At 36.6% G+C, this 18903-nt stretch overlaps 1 protein-coding gene across 1 annotated transcript in view; it reads right to left on the bottom strand.

Moving 5' to 3' along the window:
* The window catches only part of LOC148840880 (alpha-1,3-mannosyl-glycoprotein 4-beta-N-acetylglucosaminyltransferase B), a 38173-nt gene extending 23222 nt beyond the window's left edge, over positions 1–14951 (bottom strand). The window contains exons 1-5 of the mRNA XM_088923815.1: positions 14871–14951; positions 14649–14769; positions 7167–7328; positions 6213–6347; positions 1839–1972 (exon numbers count right to left, since the gene is read on the bottom strand). Of these exons, the coding sequence (XP_088779941.1) occupies positions 1839–1972; positions 6213–6347; positions 7167–7328; positions 14649–14739 (522 nt within the window). The 5' untranslated portion in view covers positions 14740–14769; positions 14871–14951. The remainder of the gene's footprint in view (positions 1–1838; positions 1973–6212; positions 6348–7166; positions 7329–14648; positions 14770–14870) is intronic.
* Between the last annotated feature and the right edge of the window lie 3952 nt (positions 14952–18903).

The raw sequence follows: 18903 nt of genomic DNA, 5'->3' as shown, positions 1-18903 counted from the left end.
TATTTCACTAAGGGGATAAAGGTGATTAAGCCTTTGCAAAAACATGCAGATGGCCCACAGAGGGATAGAAATAAAAATGTTTTATCTGCATAACCCTTATTATAATTCAGAACCACACACTCTCTGGCAGTGGGCAGCTTTTGTCTGAGGAGACATCTGGTTGTGACATTGTTCTATCCGGTCATGGTGAGCTCTGTCTGATGCTCTCACTTTGCTTTCTTGCTCTCACTTTGCTTTCTTGGTTCTGACAACTTTGGGTATCAAAGTGATGGGCCCCATTCCCAGCTATTCTTCCTCCTTCCGATTCAGAAGAGATCTCATCCTATGAAGGAGAGTACCATTACATTTAGCTTCCACACCTTCTGACTTGTAGCATATATACTGTACTCATACAGTATGTACCAATACTCAATTTTAAAAGAAATGCATAGCATACAGAAAGACTTCTGTATATGAGCCCTAGATGTAAACTCAGCCTGTAATTGGAGCCTATAAAGTGTTCTGCACATCACACACCCAACCCAATGTGTTGTTTTCAGTTGATTTTTGTTGACGCAAATTCCACCAAATAGCCTCAAGGGCAGGCAGAAGCAAGAACTAACTCATCATAGGTAGGTTTGATGGTTTAAAGTTCCTTAACGAATCCATCAACAGTGATCAGCAGACATGGGAATGCAAAAACTGGTTTTCCCAGTAGTAGTCATCCAATGTACGTTTGCCTTCAGCCTCAGTTAGAGCTCAACAGGCCATCAGAACACAGAGACAAGCGTTTATGTACTGTATTACTACTGTTCAGTGATGATGTGGACTAGTTGCCCCTATCTTTGAGTTTGTCCATGTTTTTTCATATGACGTAATCTGACATACTGCAACAGACATTGCAAGTACGATGCAACTGGCATAACAGATAATGGAAGATACTAATTTCCCCACTGAACAGGTGTACTTTGGTATGGACAGGGCTCTCTGTAACTGTGCTATGAGTGAGTGTTCTTATTTTCCATTGTTCTCTAAATCCTGACCAGTAGGCTAATCCCATCTCTGACTACCCAAAGCAATGAATAAACAATAACTGTTTATCTTTGACTTATAGTTCCTTTGTCTCTTTTCATTTGAAATTCAATTCCTTTGTCCATGCTTATTCCCTTTCGTTCTTTTCATTTAATTCAGTGGAGTTCATTTAACTGCAGTTTAATTTTTTTAAAAAGCAACATTAAGTGTATACATTAATATACATATATAGTGCCCTGACATAATTACAATTTCAAAAAGCATTACTCGGAAAATCATTTAAATGATTTGGGTTGTGGGAGTATAGATCGTGGGGATCAACTTACTCAGCTATCATATGTTGATGGAGCACATACCTTGATTTCTTCAAGAAAGGGCTGGATGAGATCCTCAGGTCAATTAATTACTAACTACCATTTGTCTAGTTGGGCTAAATGGCCTCCTCTCGTTTGTAACCTTTCTTATGATCTTACGATTATAAATCACACGAAATGGAGAAAACCTCTGAGAAATTTAATCCCCTTTTCTATAAAATCTATTGATAAACTCTCCCAAACATTCTGTCAGGAATCACTCAAATAATTTGCAAATGCCCTGACCTATCAAGCTCCTGTTAATTCTTAAGGTTCAAAACAATCCGAGAATACAGTATAAAGCACTTGTGGAAAAGTTTTCCCAGCATGTAAGATAACTCCTCCCTTTCAAGCGATAATATGCGCAACTGGCACTCCTGTGAGCACACATTTGATAAGGACATTGCAGCAGAAAGCATTATTTTCCATTATAATCAATCATCTGTGTTGAACTGAATTTCCAGGGTAACTGACCTCAGCAACGAAGACAATTATTACACAGTCACTCTTCTCCTCTATGGACAGCTCAGATAAAAGTGAGCTCAGAGTGTTCAGGAGGTAGCTCTGCTTCTCTCGCTTCACAGTAGGAATGCCCAGCACAAGGGGGACTGGAACACAGAAAATAGAAAAAAAGCACTTTGAAACAGGCAGAACATATTCAGCACTATATTGGAATATGTATACAGAATATATACATATTGCAAATACTTTTCATAATCTATGGGCATTTGTTTTTCATTGGAGGTTGTACGTTACAATAAGTAAACAAATAAATTCTGGTTTAATGTGTCTTGATTTCAGACTGTTAGGCCACAAAATGGGTTAGTTTGGAAAGGGTGTATAGACCTTCTCTAGCTAGGCACTGTGTTTGTTAGAATTTATACCATTTTCATCGAGAGGTTTTCAGAACTGGTAGAAAAGCTGCCTCCCACAAGTGCTGCTGTTGGACGTTTTTGTAACACTTTCTCAACACAGCTGTACTCAAGTTTACAATGAACAGATTGAACAGATTTGATATCAATATCCCAGTTAAACCAGTCTTTCTTGAAAACAGACACTGTTAAAAAATATCCTGGGGTGGGGGGGCTGAAATGAATACCTCTACTGTTTGTGATATGAAGAATGCTAGTCGGCCCACAAGACTCTGCAAACCAACCACAGCATGCAAAACAAAATGGTTGACATGGTAAGTGGTAGCCACACATGCTGATTGTGGATTATATGCATCTCGTAAGCAGTGTGCATCCTTTCAAAACTGTGTCGCTCATAGGTAGAAAACAATTATAATGATTATATCATTACAATGGTTAAAATGACCACCTCAAGAGTACTTGCAGCAAAGACAGCTCATTCCAGGAATTTCACAATAATTCCTCCATTGCTGGTGGCACTTGCCTACTTTGGGAAAACACACCAGCAAAGAACTGGACAGGAATCAGATTATCCTTTATTGCCCTTATTTATTACTCAGTTTACCCTTGATGTTTATTAAGTACCATTATATTCAACCTTGGTTTTTTTTACATAGAATCATTAGTTTTAATATACTGAACGAATTGAATGTGCATAAAGACACATACTGCAGTTTTTCTTTTATTAGTGTTGTGGTTTTCCATTCAGATTAACTGAAACAAAACAGGATCTATAATACAAAAGGCTGTTATATAGAAAACAAGATTAGCAAGAAAACATCATGAACAAGATTATGGTGATTTGCTCTGTTTAAGACAATATTTGAATATGATATGTACATACAGAATAATTAATATCTTCAATATTTTTTAATATTTATGAATATTATCTTTTATTTTATCATCTCTACCATAACCGCTGCACAACCTTCCATTCTACCCTTATCACTTTTCTTTACTAGCTTGCCTATAATAATTTGGGCAAGCAATATAATGCACACACTGTAAGGCAATGCATGTCTAGGACTTTATCACTTTCATACATTAAAAATAATGTTTTAGGGAGCTCTTGTATTAAACCATATTAAGGCCAATGTAATAAAAATGATATTAACTATACAACAATTTGATTAAGTGGCACTTAAACCAGAACTAATCAATCATGGAGTGATAGATGGATTTACATCCCAATACAGAGAAGAGAATAAAAATGGACTGAGGTTGTTTCACCACTGTAATAAATTCCAGCAGCACCCGGACATTTTACTTATATCTCCTATCCACATACAGACCAAGTACAGCCATGCTTGGCTGCTAAAATCTGGTAAGATTGGTATACAAGTTGTATTGCTTAGCATACCACTGGAGAAAGATTGTGATACTGTACAAAATCGCACACTTTAATCTCTTTTTTTTTTTTTGCTCAGAAATGAAATAGCTCAAAAACAATTCAAGCTTGCAATGTGAAATTCTGCCTCAAATCTGTCCTTAAAAAAATTTGCACATTCACAAAATTTTGAGTTGGTCATGCCAAACATAGGTTGAAGAGCCAATTTACCTATGAATTTGCATAAGAAAATCAGAGAATCTGGGGAACTATAAATTCAAACATCTACAGGTAACCTAGCATTGACAGTGGGATTTTTTCGTCAAAATCATTTGATAAAGAATGCAACGTAAATCTTCTGTAACAATAAAGCCAATAAAAAACTGAATTCCACCAGTATTTTAAAAAACTATATTAATAAAACAGTTTAGCTTAACAGAGATAATAGGAAGCTTAATCAGTTTGGCTTGTTGGTTTTGTTATAGATCAGTGGTTCTCAAACTGTGGTACGCGTACTGGCAGTGGTACGTGGAGTGCCGCCAAGTGGTACACCAAATGACCCTGGAACTGTGTCGTGTGCGCTGAAAAATCGGGACGGGTTTTCATATTTTGTATTTTAATATGTGTCGAATACGCAGCCTATGTACAACGATACAGTGCGCGCTAATACTTCAGTGGACACAAGAGATACTCTGTAATTCTATACCACTCTATAGGAATGCGTGCTACGGATGCAAGTGACCAATTGTATTTAAAAAAAGCTACTGTATCTCCAGCAAATAGGGAGAAAGGAGAATGTGCGTGATTTTGGAACAATGCCAACGTTCTAAACACAGGAATGCATAGAAATACGTGCTAAGAACGCAGGTAATCTTGTGAGCACACGAAAGCATGATAACAGAAAAATATTTAAGAACTGTTCTAATTTGAGAAAAATACACCGAGCGTCTCTGTGTTTCGCTCCCATGCGCATGAAATAAAAACTTTAAATAAAGACGGAAATAAAAACGGAAACGCGGAAAAATGCAAGCTTGCGTATTGCTAAAGCAGGTAAGCTACACTATTTTTGAAGAACCTTATTTACCGTTGGCAAAAGAGCTGACACGTATTATGTGTAGAGAAAAAAATGCTAAACAGCTCGACCTGGTGCCCCCCTCCCCCTGAAAGACACAGTCATTCATAGAATTGTTGAAATGAAGGATTATATCAAAAGTACACTGATAGAGCGTGTTAAGATGAGCAGATATTTTTCACTGCAATTAGATGAGTCTGTAGTCGATTTGGCCAATTTGCTCGTTTACGTTAGATACGAGTTTGAGGGCATGTCCCATGAAGACTTTCTGTTCTGTAAACCGCTACCAACAGGAACTACAGGAGAGCACATATTTCAGCTTCTGAATGAATTTATCGAAGAGAATGGCCTTGACTGGATAAAATGCGTCTGAGTTTGTACAGACGGTGCTAGAGCAATGACAAGCCGACATAACGGTGTGGTTGCACGAATTAGAGAGGTTGCTCCAGAAATTAACGTACGCATTACAACATCCACCGCGAGACCTTTGCCGTCAAGAAAATGCCTGACGATTTAATATCTGTTAGACTCTGTTGTGAATTGTATTAAGGCTTGAAAAATAAATTCACATCTGCTCTGCTCAACTAAACAGGCTCACCCCTCTCACTGAAATGGTGCTTTTTTATTAGTTGTTGTTAATGTTTTTTTTTTTCTGTAAAACACTTTGAGAAGCCACCTTTAAAGGCGCTATATAAAATAAAGTTTATTATTATAATATTTATTATATGTATCTGTGAGTGTGTGTGCACGCGCGCTCATGTTGGTCATTGAGAATTTCTGGGGTTCCTATGAGATGATGTCTTGTAGGTGGTACTTGGATGCTTTGGTTGGATTAGGGGTGGTACTTGGTCCAAAAAGTTTGAGAACCACTGTTATAGATAAAAATGTTCTGAAAGAGCAAGTGTTTCCATGATGTCAGACAATACAGTGCTTGGTGTTTTTCCCTCTTGTCTCGAATGGCAGGAAAGACAACACAGAGCCAGGTAAGAATCAACAGGAAGACATAACATAAGATACAGACACAAACGGGAATCAGTCCCATGTTGAAAAGTAAAAGAAAGAAACACATACTCTACATTATATAATATGGAGCTCAAACTTCTATTGTACTTTTTTTCCTTTTTAGCAAGCAATTAACCTCTATCCTTTTTCCTTTGCAACTTGTATGCTAACACAGCTCCCCAACCTATATTCCTGATAAGATCTTTGCTACAAGTCACGTTTAATATGTAAAAACAACTTTAAAAGCACTGGACCAGTACAAGATAAGTCTAAAGATAAAGTAATACAAAAGCTACTCTCAAGGGAATATCTCTCATGTTGAGTGCCAAAAGAAAATCAGGCCTAACTTTTGCTTGTAGGTCGTACATTCAGTGAAGAAATCCATTTTTGCTTTCCTCTGCACAGCCTGATAGAAAAACAATATCCTACATCGTAAATGGAAGGCGTGAAACCACACCTGTTCCCACTGCTTTTAGGAGGTGGGTGCATATTTGTTATTTTAAAGAAACAAGGGCTGCTTGAAAAATGCTTCTCACCGCCTGTCCTCTCGTGCCCCAGCATGACATTCGGCAACAAGCTGTTTTCATTGTCCTTCAGGTGAGGTAGGTAAATGTAGGCATTTGACTGGAAAGACATGGATGTGATGCTGTGTTGTTTTTGCTTGAACACATCTGCAACACAAGGAAAAGAAATTTTATATCCTTGTGAAATGAATGAAAAAAAGTTAAAGACAGGGAAATTTACAAAAACCTCAATGATGAAAACAGAAAGAAAACTAAATCACCTCTTTTTAAGAAACCAGGAATACGTTTGAATTTCAGAATCACGGGAAAAGGACAGGCAAAGGCAGGTCCTGAGGTCTTTCCAATTTAAGTTTCACTTACAATTTGTATTTCTCTGTGGTATAAGACATAAAATCTGCAAGACCTAAATAAAACTTGCACTGAAAAAATAAGGTTAGCTACCCAGCCATGCTGTTGAAGCCGATACATTGACTTCTTTCAAGAAATCGCTGGATGAGATCCTTGCTCCAAACTACTACACATACGATATCATTCATGTATTCTTATCATTAAGTTAAGTAAACATGACCAGTTTGTTTACAAATACAGCACGTACCATTAATTTAAAATCGAATACGAGTATGAAACAATCCTTTGGGTTGTTTCCAATGTTATCATTTGCTTCAAACACAATGAATGTGGTTTGAATATGATAAACATGTGCAGTGGTAGGGTTTATAACAACCTAACCAAGCTTGGTGGAAGGTTCTAGAATGGTGCTTACACACTGTGCGAGGGACAACTACGACAAACTCACGTCAACATATTCTCATTTAAATTTTTAATCTTAAAACATGCGTGGGATTTTTTATGCAAGCATAAAAGCATTATTATTAAATTAATCCTGGCCACACACCAGAAAATAAAAAAATGGAACTTGTTTGGCAGTATCAGAATCGTGGAACAGGAGATGAAACAAATGCTCACCTTGATTGCTACTGGAAGCATTTTTCTGCTCTTGTACAAGGAATTTGAGGTGATCCAGCACCTGCTTCAACTCATGAGACAGCTTTATACTCTTCTCCTCGGTGGACTGTAGTCTCTGGTACAGAGCTATAAGGTGTGGATGTACATACACCTCTCCAGTATCTGAACAAGAAAACACAGATTAATGCTTTTGTTTCAGACAGTTTTCTTCTGTGTAAGCAGCCACTTGTTAAAAACAATGCTGAAATAAATATTAATACATCATTCAAGCTATTCACTTTTTCTTTAATTCTGACATTCCTATTATATTCCAATTGTACAACTGAATTGACTAAATCCCCGACAATAACTCAAACAAAACAATCAACTCACAAAATAATGTTATATTAAGTGTCTACTTTCTCCTGATTGTCAACAACCTCTTTCTATTCAATATAAAACTAAAATTTCCTACAATACCTTCTCAGTCACCACTAAAGATGTTTCATTGAAACTAGATACCCACACTATTTTAAGTGCTTTTATCGCAACAATTTTATACAAAGTGTTGTTTTTTGCTTTGCATCTTTTAAGATTGGCAAAGCTGCAGAATTTGGATTTTCCCACTAGCTTGAATAAAGCCCTTTGTCTTTACAGATACTTAATCTTTGCTTGCCGTGTCCAGTATGCACATTAAGTTCTTGTCATATAGCCAACTACGAACATAACAGGTAATAAAACAAGAAAGAGTGTTCTTTTTTAAAATGTAACATAATGCATTAGGAGGTTACCACTGTTACTTCCTAATGCTAATGTTAGGAGGTTACCTGAGTAAAATGGGTAACTCCAGTATAGAACACTAAACCTTACAGCAGAACTATACAATACGTTCTTATTTCTAAATCAAAAACAATTTATTGGATTGGGTCTGGATATTTCACATCAGAGAAACTACAGAAAATGAATAAGTTTGGGTCTAGATGATATGAAGCAGAGCCCAACAGTCTGATTCTTTTTATTGAATTGATTCAATCAATTCAAAGATTCATGAACAGAACTAGATCACATAAAGTCTTAGTGAACCACTCAGCACTAACAACAGCGTAACTTAATATCATAAGGTAATCACTGATAAGACACTTACTCATTTACAAAGCTAAACTGAATTAGATACAATGTGAACTTGGCAGTCTTGGTAGTTTTTTGTCTTCCACTTGGAAAGATACAGTATTTAGTTTGAGAAACAAGATGATATTTTTGTGAAAATCTTAGAGGAAATATCATATACATTATAGTCAGTTTAGGTGAAGACAGCTTAGTCTGTTTGTCACATATGGGTGTCTTTTTCAAGTTAAAACCAACAAAACCCTAATGAAATATTGCCAAAGTACACTTCTTTTATTATATTGACTATTTCCCCCAAATTTATTGTAGCAGTTGATAAGTTAATAAAACAGTAACATCAATGTTCTACATGTTATTCATCAACAAAATCTCTATAAATTAAATAGAATCACAGGTTATAGCAGTCTACAGTGTACACGGTGATTATACAGTGTAGAGCAATATAAACTGTATTAAGGCACTGTTTTTAGCTTCCCCAATAGTCTCAACACAAGCAGTGACATTGCGTGAAGTATTCCAGTATATTTATGCTATATGTACTGATGTACTGATGTACTGATATGTATATGTACATTGCTCTTGCTATTTCTTTAAAATGTAACATCATATCAGTCAAGGAATTGGAAATTGTAAACACACTGAAGACAGACTGCAAATCACTAAAATGGAGAAAATTCATTTTGACATTTGAATTCAAAAGGTGGAAGTCAAAAAGAAAAATGGATGTCGCACCATCAAAATTATATTGTGTTTTGTGTGTATTGTATATTAAATACAAAACATATAAAGTTATAACTTTTACTTTTATACCAGTGTTTTTATATTTTAGCTGTACCAGCTGTGATGTGTTAAATTATGTCAGCAGCATCAAAATGCTTTTAGTGTAATTTCAGCTTGTCTTTAGAGACCTATGGAGGCACGGACTCTTCTCTAAGTACAGTATATGATTCCATTTCTTACACCAGTGAACAATTCCAGGAAGCAACTGAGAACGCACCCACTGAAAACTTATATCAGACTCTAATCTTACATCTGCAATACAACTTAACCTGCTTGGGTTACAGATAGGACCTTAGTCCTATAGTGCTGTACTGTAGTGCTACTCAACTGAGAAACAAGGTCCACAGCTCCCAACTTTCTTTTGATGGATGATAATGCTCTCCTTCATATACAGCAGATTAATGTAAACTTTCGAATTATAGACAAAAATGCAAGGCAACCAAATCTCAAGTATTTTTAATTTGTCCCCAACACAACACAGCCAAAATGAAACGTGCCACTGTCAATATTGCTAAGACTCACCATAAACATTACTAAAAATCATCTAACTCCTAAATTTATCTTACATTTTTAATAGGATCAGACAAGGGACTTTAATGAAGTCATCACCTTTGCTATCAAAGTTAACAAAAATTAAAAGTATGTAAATAGGACAATAATTAATTAATAATAATGGTGTCCAAAAAGAATTTCCTAGTCTTTTTTCATTAATTTAGTAATGATCTGAATATCTCTAGAAAATGTTGAGAACAATTGTTTCAATATTTGTGGCCACTACAAAGTGCACTCTGAGAAACTCTTCTTTCAATGCTTCTTTAATAATATGTCATTTGCAGACTAACCAAGCTTGGCAACTGAGCCTTACTCTTCCTGTGTAAGTAGTCTCCATCAGTTGATTTCCATGACAACTCCTAAAAAAAAATGTCCAACCCTCCAGAATGGAATTTCACGCTACACTCTAGTTCTCAGGAACAATTAATTGATCTTTATGTAACCCTGGTAACCAGTAAAAGAGATCAACAGCATTTACCTACTACAGAAATACAGCAGATAGAGTCTACCTTTCCCAGAAGCTACATTATACTGTATGTAGTTTGGGGGAAAAAAAAAAGAGATAAATCCTGGCAGGAAAATGGTATAGCCCCTACTACTGTTCTACTCCTGTAAAATAACTGCATTTGAAACAAAGCAATACAGTAGGCAGAAAAGCAAAAGGTTTTGCCTAAAATTTAAAAGTTCTGTATTCAATATAAATTTATAATACGCTGGCCAAATCAAGTAAAAGGGATAAAGCAAAAACTCCCAACAGTAAAGCTGAATATTTCACTGGGTGAAATTATTCCAGCCATTTTCTATAATCATCACGAATGCTAATTTATCTTTGTCAAACATGATTGCTTTTGTTTTGTAATGCAATTAAAAAGGTGGCCAAGTTCAAAATGTGCATGCTTTGCCCTCTGTATACATTTCATAAATTTCATAAATTACATTTGAAAAAGGCTTTCCAGCCAAAAGGGCTTTCGTGATTCCTTTTTTAAGTTATCTACCACATAAAAACCAGTCTGACACCTATGGCTCAGACTTGGGTATGAATTGGGATATACACTTAAGCTCCGTCAACGTAATAGGTCTCTGTCTAAAAATGATGAGCAAGACAAAATTGACCCCTATGACTGTTTCATGGCCAAAGCACTTAAAAACTGATAAAGCAGTACAGAAATGACTTGAGAAAATTGTAATTGTGGTGCCAGTACACAAATTAAGCTATCGGGAAAAAAAACGTTCAGCAAATCATCTATCCCATAGCAGGACTGAAGAGTTCACAAGGGAAATCAGAGAGAAAGAGGGAAATTTGGAAATCGATTAGAAAGAGAGAGCAAAAAGTCCAATTCATTTCTTAAATTTTGAATCTTCATTTATATAAAAATTGAGCCATGATGTACACTTTAGAAAGTATTTTTAGGTCATCCTTGGACGACACCTCATCTAAATTGACCTGAATCCCATTGCTTTGTTTTTGTTTTCATTTTCTGAAAGCCTATCCTAACACAATGCGATTTTTAGTTTACGATTTAATGTTATTTTACACTACTTATGTGCATGCACGTGGCATAACCTAGACATAAACAATAATAACCTGCACTAGAGAATAAAAGTATTTTTGGGTGTCATATAAACAATCTAAAAAAACTAAATCTGAGGGCCACCATTTCATAGGCATTAGGTAAATGCTTAAAGATGACCATGAGAAGATTTAAAATTTAAATCAGAGGTTTTCAGTTAATTTCATGATATTACCCTCAGATTCAATCACACAAGTAATCAGAACTCAACTTTTAACTAACATGATTTTCATCGTGTACCATTTGTTGAAAGAATGAGATAGATTGTGGTAACACACAATGCGACTTATTAAGAATATTGCATATAAACAAAATAGAGTGTAATCTTGCTATAATCCAATAATACAATAACATATACAGTAACACTAAACGCTTTCATCAATCAAAACAGTGTCTGAGCACTGTCAGATGGCAAATCTCATTATCAGTATCTACAGTAATAGCATTATTACAACATTATTATAAACCTCTTCCATATTGATCGTGCTCAGAATCATGATGCTTTACACTTCGTCAAACCATTACTCTGTGGAGTGCATGTGGTTAGACATGGATTCAAACCACAACACCAAATACTTCCTAAGGCCCAACCTGTACAGGCAGAAAAGGACATCAGATGAATCAAGTGAGACATTAACAATGAATACTGCTATTGTGGTTGGAAAAAAATTCTAAAAAGCTCCGTCAGAACTACAACAGCAAAAGATGAAGCATCTCAGAGCTAATAATGGGAAACGCTGATGTGGCAGGAGAATGGCAGAGTTATTAGGCAGACACTGACAATGTGCTTCGGGCAGAGAAAAGAGTTTCTTTTAAATAGGATCAGCAAACTTTTACAGGTACTAGAAACACTTGTGAGGTTAAACAAGTCTCCAGGGCTCGATGGCATTCTACCAATTGTACTTACCAGTTGTAATTGAGACGTTAAGAAAAGCCATTAGCAAAACCCTTCACTCGTTTGTCGAGACAATATCCACTGACTGGAATATTGCTAAGGTAGGACCCATCCATAAAAGGGGTAACAGAAACTGAATCGTGTAGACAAGAAACACACCGATATGTCTTAATTCTGTCACATTTAAAACTACAGAAAGAGTAATAAGGACCTAAAGAATAATCTGTGTTGCAAAAGAATTCAAGGGTTTCGTCAAAATACTGTAGATTAAGAAAAGGCAGGTGTCTGTGTTCTTTCTACAAGCAACTGCACTAATGAATGCAGAGTACATGACATATTGAGTATATCAGTATATCAGGTATATTGATATTTTCAGAAGGCTTCTTCACTTCTTAAATTGCAAGCAGTAGGCATTCAATGTCATTCCATGTGTTTAGATAAAGAACTGTTTAATGGATAGAAAGCAGAGAGTACAGATAAGAGGTGAAAACTCAAGAGGGCGGTGTAATGAGTGGTGTACCACAGGGATCTGTACTAGGATTAATTCATAATTTACATTAATTATTTATAATCTGGTATACTTAGTACAGTAGTCATGTTTTCCTGTGCTATTAAAATAAAATCAGCAAACTGCAGGAGTAAAGAAAATCCAAAAAGCAAAGACAAAGCAACATGCAGGAGTGAACAAACACCAAGCAGATGACATAGAGAAACATGCAGCGTGTTGCACGCAGGTTAAACAAATTACAAATATTTCTTCACCCAATACAGATAAAAAATTAAAAAGAGAAGCACAATATCAGAATATACAGTATAATTAGGATATTCACATTATTTTAAATGAAAGCTGAGTGAGCTAGGTCTTGACAGGGAAAACGTTATTAAATCATATAATAAGAAAAAAGGACATGTGAAAACACGTCAAAATTATTTATAAGTTAAATGTACATGGAAAATAATTATTAATGAATTTCTTGAAAGACATTTAGGAAAAGTGCTAAGAGACTCGTAGTCTGTACAGTTATCAAGTACTTAGACATACAGTACACAAGTTATGCAAGTCATGACTTTATTTAACAGTTATACAGTAATTCACAAGAGAGCATACTGACTGGCTCCCTGTCAAAAGGGGTTGTTAGGTCAATCAAACTTTAGTGACCTTTTATCAGAACTATTAACGGTAAATATACAGATCAAATATCATATATAACGTTGGAAAAGTAATTGAACACCTAACCCCGTCTGAATTCAGACATATCTCCGTACTAAACCAAAAACAGACTTTCCACTCGTTTAAAAATACATCTCATTTCATTTTAACTCGTGGCTCCAAAGGGTCTATACCACGAAATAAATGCAACGTAATAATAATGACTTTCTAAAAAGTACATTGAAAATAGTTCGTAAGTAGTGTAATGGGAAAACCAAAAACTATTTGATATAAAGTCCATAAAAATGATCGTTTTAACTGGAATCATTTTTCCAACATTTTGGTTCCTTTCAGTATTTAAAAAGGAATCAAAGGTTGACCAGTACTTAAGGGTTAACCGGTACTTGTCAATTTGTATGCAAGTTAAACAGAACAGAAAGCACTAAACTTGAGTGCAGGCTTAACGAAACGGGACCAGCATTACTTGAAATTATCTTCTATTCTGTTCTCTATTTTATTGTTCTACTCTCCTGTACTATACACTATTCTTTCAAATATCCCTAGTATCAGCATAATCCGATATTACACACGTTTACGTATTAATACCAATTAAAAAAAATGCAAATTACATTTGCCACAGCATGTTCAGTTAAATCCTCTAACCTGTTTTTATTATAGTCTGGCAGGGAAAGGTATTCCTGGTGAAAATTCATTTGTTGGCCTTGGACTGAATTCAAGAAATACCCTTCACTCGCCGTTGTTGTTTGACAGTGTAGGTTTCGCTTTGGTGTCATTGCAAACTCGGTAGCACCTGTGACACCGGTTCACCTCGGTTCGGCGGGGTCAGAGGCTTAAGCACGAGTTGGTTTAACCTGAGTAATAATTTGGAGCCGATTTTAATTACTGGGGCAAAGCCCTCGGAAAACTAACACCTCAATAGTCCAAATTAATGTATAGGGGAGAGAAGTTAAATCTGCAGTTACGTTTTCCTGCCGCTCGAGCTCTTCTTAAACGAAACTACCGACAGTGAAATTTCATCGGGAACACTTTTGCCTGTCAGACTACACAGACAAGACGTTTGGGGGACCTAAATTCTTTTTTTTTTTTGCTGCTAAACGTATTACTTTATTTGCCGAAAAAGAATCAGACTGTCTTATTGTAGAAGTGTGTAACTTCGGACTTCTGACGGGGAACTGTGTTTTTAACAATACAATAAAGACAAACAAATCAAAGGAACAGAACTGCTATTACGACAAAAACATAAATATGAACAATATAATTTATATTATATTTATCATTTCCCGTTTTAGCTCGTTTCGTGTTTTATTCAGCTCCATCTAAAGTCGTTGCAGGGTACTTTACAACAAAATAGCTTGTTTTATGTTTCAAACGACGATAAATGATAAAAGTATAATATTAAAACTCCTTACCAGTTCCCCTGATGTTGTTGGTGTACCAGGAGAAAGATAGCAAACTCGCCAGCATCACGATAAACAGAAGACTACCATGCTTGCACCTCATTTCATCTCAGACAGCTTCAATTAACGATTGCTGTAGCAATGATATAAAAATATGTCGCGTGGTTTATCAGTTTATCTTCTTCCGAGTTTAATAGAATTAAACAAGAAACAGAAACATGTAGGTCTTGTTACCTGGTGAAGAGTCATTCACGACACCACCTCTTTCTTGTGACTTTCTGAACTCTACCTCAGTGTTCCGTTTAGTCTTCGACAGGAACTGAGGAGCGAGTATCAGTCGATCAGGAAATACCGGTATGCGACCAGCTATCAGAAAAACGTCTACCTGACTCTTAAGCAAGGTGTGTAGCGTTGAGGGGGTTTATTGCAAAGACCGCATTTTAATACTTTACCGCCCTCTCTTAGTTTAAAGGGGTAACTACACTTCTTCGTTATCACGAAACTGTTTACTTCACATGCATATTCGCAAAATGTAGTTTGCTTCTTTGACACGTGGATGTTAGTGTTTACAAGTAAATCAGGCTGAAAATCCAGTTTTTCAGTTCTCAGTTCATCACTAAAAACGTTACTTTAATCACTACGCCTTTTCCAGTTCAAAGCTGGAATTGCCATTGTATTTACAAACAATATTTCAAACTACTATATTTAATAAATACAGTACCTGTTTGTATTAATGTTTTATAATACTAATAAAAATACAGATACTGTATTTATAAAATAAAATTTAAATACAAAAGCTACTATGTATTAAATATTTTATCATATGTTCCAGTAAAGTGTTTTTATTCTAAGAATTTGACTAGTTGTACTTGTATTATTCAATTTAAAATTGATTTAACTAAGAATGATTGACTACAAAGTATAAAGTAACAGTAAAATCGTCTACGAGCTCGCTGCTAGAAAACATCAAATCCACTGGACCTGGGGCTTTTACTGCAAGCTATGAGTGGGATAGCATCACTCATTAGCCCCCATGCTGGTCCATGGCCCTGTTAGTGTCTGTTACCCTGGAGGGCAAACATCATTCGGTCCATGGGGTACTTCTGCCCTTGTCCTGTGTGTGAGGTGATGAGAACCCAAATACAAGTAGCTGTCCTGTGTGCCATCTTGGGGGGATTTATTGTCAGTAGACTGTCTTACTGTCAGTCTAGACATATTTGCTTACTTAAGAACAGAATTCAGTGATCTGTTTTATTCTATAGACATGGACCTTGATTATTACTGTATAGAGTAATAAATTTGATAGATTTGTATCAGAACGTGGAGCACATTACTGACTGGGGCAAGGGGACAAAATGAAATGGAAGAAGAAGTTGTGAGTGAGTTGACTGACAGGAAGTCCGGTGCTGGAGAGAGGGCAACGTGATGAGTGAGTACTTGTGAGTACAGTCCGTTCCCCTTTTTATTTGGGGGAAAAAAATTCACAGTTACTCCAGACTCCTCAAATGTGGGAGCCCTATGTACTGTATGTGAGTACCTTTCCCTTGCATAGGAGAGCCCCTCATTCACTCTTGCTCAACCAGACCATCAGAAATCCCTATACTCATATTCCCCTCCACCACAAGGGTGCTGCATGCCAAGCCCTGTCCTAAGCTCTGTGTACTGACAGCATGGTGCAGCACCTCACCAGAACAGGTGTAACAAAGGGAGCTGTTTACCAGAAAACCAACCAGCTTGTGTTTTTGGTGCTATGGACCGGTTAGACTGCCCTCATCAGAACTGCAGCCAATTCTGGCTACCCTACTCTTCTAAGCAGCTTACAGAACCCATTAAAGATAGAAAGCAGCTTTCCTATGTACATAATATTATTTTTCATGTACAAGTCCTGTAAACATTTTAGGAAAAAGGTAGTGCAATCAGCAAAGAGCAAAATTTCCTTTTTTCCACTTATAGGCAAATAGAACATATTTAAATTGTAGTAACATATGTTGAGATGTGTCATATATATAGTATATACACAAACACTTTAAATGTGTTTAAGTAGGGGCGGAGCGGTGGCACTGTGGCTAAGGATCTGCCCCTGTGGCTGGAAGGTTGCCGATTCAAATCCTGCGGCCGACAGAGGAATCCTACTCCGTTGAGCTCCTGAGCAAGGCCCTTAACCCAATCTGCTCCAGGGGCACCATATAAATGGCTGACCCTGCACTCTGACCCCAAGCTTCTCTCCCTGTCTGTGTGTCTCATGGAGAGCAAGCTGGGGTATGCGAAAAGACAAATACCTAATGCAAGAAATTGTATATGGCTAATAAAGTGATCTGATCTGACATATCTCCCAGCCTCACAAAAAACATCCTGACCAAAAAGTTCTGTGTAGACCCTAAAGGTCCAATAAGCACACAAGACAAAGAACACTCAGGATCACACTTTCCACCCAACCCAGATTTGCCAGAATCCATTAGTGCTCTCACCACATGCAGCTCACTTACTGCCTTAAACCAGGGCAGCAGGATACTTACTGATGCTTAAGCAACCTTAGAGCATTGCCCATTCTGAACCCTGCGTCGCCCACCTCTCACAACTTCAGTCTTGCAATCCGACTCAGGCCAATGAATCAGTTCCAACAGTATTGCTGGATTGCTTGTTCAACATACCCACAAAATGTTTGATTACAGAATTCCCTCTTGTTTTCAGTTCTAAATACACACTCTCTGAACTTCGAGATTTGTCTTGATAATATTTCCACTTGTGTCATTCGGATGGTTCACTTATCCTCATATTACTTTCAGCAGATTGCCATCTTGGTTCAGCACTGAAATCAGTGCAGTACTCCAGAAGCTGAGAAGAGCTATTTCAAGTCAGTCTCACCCTCTGCCTAGTAATTAGCAAGCAACATCTTGGTTTGTGAATTTGTAATGTTGGGAAGCCACTTGATCCATCTGGAGTGTTGCTATGGTAAATGGTTTACTGATGAAGCATACTGTGCTCTTTTTTACCATCTGTTGTAGGAAACACTGTTAGTTGTTTGCATTTTGGAATTCAGGCTTTGGTGTTTCATCCTGTGGAAGCAGAACGTGCTTCTAATGTTTGATATCGACTGTTGGTGGACCATCAGTAATTGCAGCATTTCGTGAAGAATTTTCTGAATTAAAAATTGCAGCAAATAGTCTTGAAACATCAAGGAGTCCAGAAAACGTAACAACAAAACAAATTACATGTAAACACTATTAATGTATTATATTTTAAAAAGCATGTACTGAATTAAAAATATTTTAATTTATTGATACTATAAGATCAAGCTCAAATCTGATTTTCCACCTTATTTTTTACTTTGCCTGTGTGAAATAAACAGAAGTACAACAACTCTGTGACAGTACTGGCTTTGCCAAAATATACAATATAGCAAAATATACCATCAAAAGAAATGTACCACTCTATTTAGACATGTACATTTTTATAACAAAAGAACTATGCAGGTTTTGTATATTAATTATGTTTTTAGCTTTATTTTGGTTAATTGATCATTTGCGACAGACATTCAAATGGCTGAATTACTGTGTTTCATCATTAAACATTAAATTACCTCAACAGGGAAAGAGCTGATTGCCCACAGGCATAGAGCTGAATGTAAAGTTTGGTGATAATAAACAAAAAATGCAGAAAGGTGTCAATATGTCACATTTATCAAAAGGCAAATGTCTTCATGCCACTGATGTGCTGGAGGCTGGATTAAGCTTCTCTCCATCTGGGGTATTTCTAAAAATAATAATAATAAAACACCTTTATTTTTAGACATCACCTTTAAAAGTGTCATCTTAAAGCACTTTACAGAAAAAATAAGCATTGAGAGGAGATAGTAGATGGGGGTATAGAATACAGTAGGAAAGCAAAGGGGCACTCAGAGTTATATAAAGGCTCTTCTAAAAAAGATGGTCTTGAATTTAGGTTTGAAAGTGCTTAGGGTAGGTGGCTCTCTGGGATACAGTTCCAGAGCTTTGAGGCAGAGCGAAAGTAATTACTAACCTGCCCACATCCTAAAGCTAAATGCAGTCAGTCAACAACAGACTATGACCTGGGAGATTACGAGTCACAATCAATGGGAAAGGCCAAGTTTGATGGTCTGAATAGGGGTGCCTGTTCAATACAGAACTCCAATGCTCTGATTGATGGCAACCTGACTGCATGGTGCTACAGTGATGATGTCCTGAGGGACTTAATAAAGTGAGGATGAAGTGCTGGAGCCATACTTGGTGCCTCTATCACAGGCTCA

Source organism: Atractosteus spatula, chromosome 1 (genome assembly GCF_055471065.1).
Source record: "Atractosteus spatula isolate fAtrSpa1 chromosome 1, fAtrSpa1.hap1, whole genome shotgun sequence".
In the NCBI taxonomy this organism is placed as follows: domain Eukaryota; kingdom Metazoa; phylum Chordata; class Actinopteri; order Semionotiformes; family Lepisosteidae; genus Atractosteus; species Atractosteus spatula.
The sequence above is the reverse complement of the archived record's forward strand: the minus strand, read 5'-3'. Positions and strand labels throughout refer to the sequence as shown.